Source organism: Aricia agestis, chromosome 4 (assembly GCF_905147365.1).
Source record: "Aricia agestis chromosome 4, ilAriAges1.1, whole genome shotgun sequence".
Classification (NCBI taxonomy): Eukaryota; Metazoa; Arthropoda; class Insecta; order Lepidoptera; family Lycaenidae; genus Aricia; species Aricia agestis.
The window spans coordinates 1,704,773-1,708,817 of NC_056409.1; the positions used below are offsets into that span (position 1 = coordinate 1,704,773).

At 40.0% G+C, this 4,045-nt stretch overlaps 1 protein-coding gene across 1 annotated transcript; it reads right to left on the reverse strand.

Annotated features, from left to right (window-relative positions):
• Positions 1-477: 477 nt before the first annotated feature.
• Positions 478-2,111, reverse strand: LOC121726191. Its single transcript, XM_042113423.1, has 2 exons — positions 1,871-2,111; positions 478-1,119 (listed from the first exon to the last, which is right to left on the reverse strand). The coding sequence occupies exons 1-2, from the start codon at positions 2,067-2,069 to the stop codon at positions 542-544; spliced, it is 777 nt and encodes a 258-aa protein (XP_041969357.1). The 5' UTR covers positions 2,070-2,111; the 3' UTR covers positions 478-541.
• Positions 2,112-4,045: the final 1,934 nt, after the last annotated feature.

Below are 4,045 nucleotides of genomic sequence, written 5' to 3' on the forward strand. Positions count from 1 at the left end.
GTCTTGAGAAGTTGATTCATAGGCAGATGGAAGACAATACGTAATATTATGGTCGTTGTACGTTACCTGCATATCAAACCCAGCCGACAAAGTACGACTAAAATTGAACACATAAACCGACCAAATGACGTGGGTCCGCCATCTGTCTATGAATCAATTTCTTCGATGGTACAATACCTTATTGACGTCACTTTACTACTAAGGGTCAATTCAGACCGCCACGTGACGCGTAGATGCATTTAATTTGTACAGGGCCCGTACCACGAAACGGTATTGAGACTCAAACAATCGGACGAGAATGCCACGTCCTGCTCTAACGGCATTTCACATTTGTTAGAGTAGGACGCAAAATTCTCTTACGATTGTTTGAGTCTCAAAACCATTTCGTGGTACAGGCCCTGATTTGACAGATCTCAATAGCGTGAGACCTCTTACGAATCTGTCAAATCCATACTTTAGAATGTATGCATCTACGCGTCACGTTGCGGTCTGATTTAACCCGAATGTCGATACTAAAGAAATAAAATCACTCAATAATTCGCTAAGACCCTTCCCACAACGTTTTCTTCACTAACTTCAACATGCCAATCTGGAACTCGACCTTCTGTTCGTCGGTCATCTTCCGCATGTACCCTCGGAAGCTCAGCAGGAACTTGGAGTCATCGTCTGTCTTATCCTGGGCTTCGGCTCGAGGCTCCAGGTGGAGAGGATTGTCGAAACTGACACTAACATCTCTGACGCTGACATCTGGTTCTGGAGACGCAGTGGTGGGGTTGTGGTGTGGGCCGAGATCCGTTAAAACGAAATTGATATCACTGTAACTGTGCTCAGTCTTAATCCTCTTTGGGGTTTGAGTCAGTGACGGGTCTTGTGATCGGTCTGCTGATGGGGACCTCTCCCGGAACTGATCGGCCGAGTCTCCCTCGGTGACGTAGACCTCCTGCTCCGTGCTCTCGTCGTCTTGGCCCGGTGCGATGATGGGTTTCAGGAAATGAAGGAGGTGGTCGTAAATGTATCTTTTTCTGTATTGATCGGCGTTATCAGTCGAATTTTTTTCCGTCAGGGTCCTTTTGCGACAGTAATCCCTAATGTGGGTCCATTTTTTCTTCAGTTCATATACTGTAACAATTGAAATAGCATATTAATTGAAATATAAATATATTATTTTGTTACGTGCTTTAAATGGAGCGCCAGCAGTGCGCCTTATTATGATGTGATTACTTTACCGTATTACCGTATTACGATGAGATTCAATCTAAAACCGTTCTTGTGCAACTTGGCTTATGAATCTTATTGGACGCCATAAAAAGAAGTAACTACGATTTCGTACAGAACAGTCCGATGATAGAGTTTGCAAGTAGCGCCGTCACCTTCTACTGATAGTAGACCGCACTGTATGAGCGCCGATCGTATCGACAAAGAGTAGAAAATATTATAATTTATAATCCTAAATACACTAAAGCGGCATCGTCTGACACACGTCACACCGATACCCAACATAAACCCAAAGAATTCTATTTAAACTGGGGCATAAACCCTGCTACCTGCATAATCACTGATTAGTGAATATGCAGGCAGCAATTTTTTTTCCGTCCGCAGCTTGTCTGATTAGACAAGCTGCTGACGGAAGAAAAACTCGGACGGAAATTCCACGACGCGACCGGATAAAATTAGCTAGGCTATAACTGCCTAACCTTTCATTTGAAGCAAACCGAGTTCTGAGCTACGGAATTTGTGAATGTTAGTTGATCAATGGCGAATCAAACGTTATCATTATAGAGGTTACAAGGAATGTACGCTACAATACAAAAAATATACGGACGAACATATAAACTCCTCCTTTTTGGAAGTCGGTTAAAAATGTACTTACATATTTTGTGTTTGTCCTTATGGACGTCCCAGTCAGACACGAGAGTCGCGCAAATCTTTTCCCAAGCTCTTTCCCGCCGCTTCGCATTCAGGTAGGCCTGGTGATTGGTATCCCATATTTCCGGAAATTTTTCGACGGTCTTAATAAAAAGTTCCGTATCGAATTTATCTTTAAGTTGGATTTTAGTTCTAGAAATCATCTTTTTTGTCTAAATCCATGAAAATAAACGCGTGTACTCTCCCTCACAACTCGATCGGTACTGAATGTAATTTCCGGTCGGTGTGGCCAGCTCGAAGAACTGATATTACACTCAAATAATATTTTGTTTTGTTTGTTTCTTTCAATAAACAATGAAAATATTTTAGTTACATTATTTCAATAATTTAACATTAATGGAAAAGTATTTTTCTAACTTTTACCCAGCTGTCATGTTTACCATGTAAACATGACAGCTGGGTAAAAATTATAATATATAATAAAATGTAGTACTTAATGTGATTGTAATTTTCGCTAAATTGTTAGAACTTATTTTCACTTATTTCCGGAAATAATTGTATCTACTTATAATATGATAAAATAAATATTTTTATGCCTACTTCTAACACATTATTACTTATTTCACAATACTGTTTTTTTTTTATAAAATAAGGGGGCAAACGAGCAAACGGGTCACCTGATGGAAAGCAACTTCCGTCGCCCATGGACACTCGCAGCAGCTGCAAGTGCGTTGCCGGCCTTTTAAGAGGGAATAGGGTAATACGGGAGGGTAGGGAAGGGAAGGGAAGGGAATAGTTGAGGGTAGGGAAGGGAATAGGTTAGGGGTTAGGGGATTGGGTCTCCGGTAAACTTACTCGGCGAAACACAGAGCAAGCGCTGTTTCACGCCGGTTTTCTGTGAGAACGTGGTATTTATCCAGTCGAGCCGGCCCATTCGTGCCGAAGCATGGCTCTCCCACGTCTATTTAAGTAAAAAAACTTTTATTTTAATTATTATCCGCATAATTTCTCAGTTTATCCTTGTTTCCTAAATATCCTGGTCACTTGTCGGAGTTCAGACTACAATATAAGATTATCATCAAATAGACTAATAGAGTATAGACGAAGTGGTGGGAAATAACTTTAGGCTAGTAACACTCAGCTGACGTACAATGACCTTCGTGAAAGTCGGTCGAACAAAATGGCTGCGAGTGCTACGTGATACGTCAGACATGTTCGATTTTATTCCGTTCGCTTCCGCGGACTAAAAACGTGACTGATGGCCCTAGTTGCTCCAGTATTTGATGTTTTTGGCAGTTTTAGGGTTCCGTACCCAAAGGGTAAAAACGGGACACTATTACTGACAATACTGAGACTTCGATGTCTGTCCGTCTGTCTGTCCGTCTATCTGTCCGTCTGTCTGTCTGTCTCCAGGCTGTAACTCAATAACCGCTATAGCTAGACTTCTGAAATTTTCACAGATTGTGTATTTCTGTTGCCGCTATAACAACAAACACTAAAAACAAAATAAAATAAATATTTAAGGGGGGCTCCCGTACAACAAACATATTTTTTTTACCTTTTTGGCTTGTAATCAATAATGGCTACAGCTGGGCACGTGATATTTTCACAATATCCTTGATTTTATCTGTACCTACTCAATAAAATTAAAATAAAATAAATATATAAGGGGGGCTTCCATACATAAGTTTTTTTAATTTTTCGCCTATTTTTCCTCTATAACGGTACCTACGGAACCCTTCGTGCGCGAGTCCAACTCGCACTTGGCCGATTATATGTAATTCACTACCGCTTTTAAGACTAACCCCAAAAATCAAACATCGTCCTTCTCTCTTCACACTCACGCCCCATCTTTCATATGCCAGGTGAAAAAGAACGTCGCGGATTCATCGCCAAATTAGTTTTTTCTCAATAACTCGATAAATATACACCATTTTAAAAATCCGCTAGGTCGATCTCTCAATGATAGAATTTTATACAATGTGTTAAAATATTAACTTAGTTCAATGCACGGTTATGGCAATAAATGAAAAATTCGTGAAAATCAGATGCATCTTTGTGATTTTTTTCTATCGAGAAAATTTTAAGATATCGTGTTTTTGCTCAGATCGAATTCTCGGAAATATAATTTAGTATCTGATTTTAGAAAATGAAACAATTCGGAGCTTATTTTCAAGTA

What these genes read in the sequence shown, in the direction of transcription:
- LOC121726191 (XM_042113423.1), bottom strand. Translation starts at nt 2,069, where the DNA reads ATGATTTCTAGAACTAAAATCCAACTTAAAGATAAATTCGATACGGAA. An exon ending in TAAGGACAAACACAAAATAT is followed by an intron (nt 1,120 to 1,870) that starts GTAAGTACATTT and finishes CAATTGTTACAG; the next exon opens with TATATGAACTGAAGAAAAAA.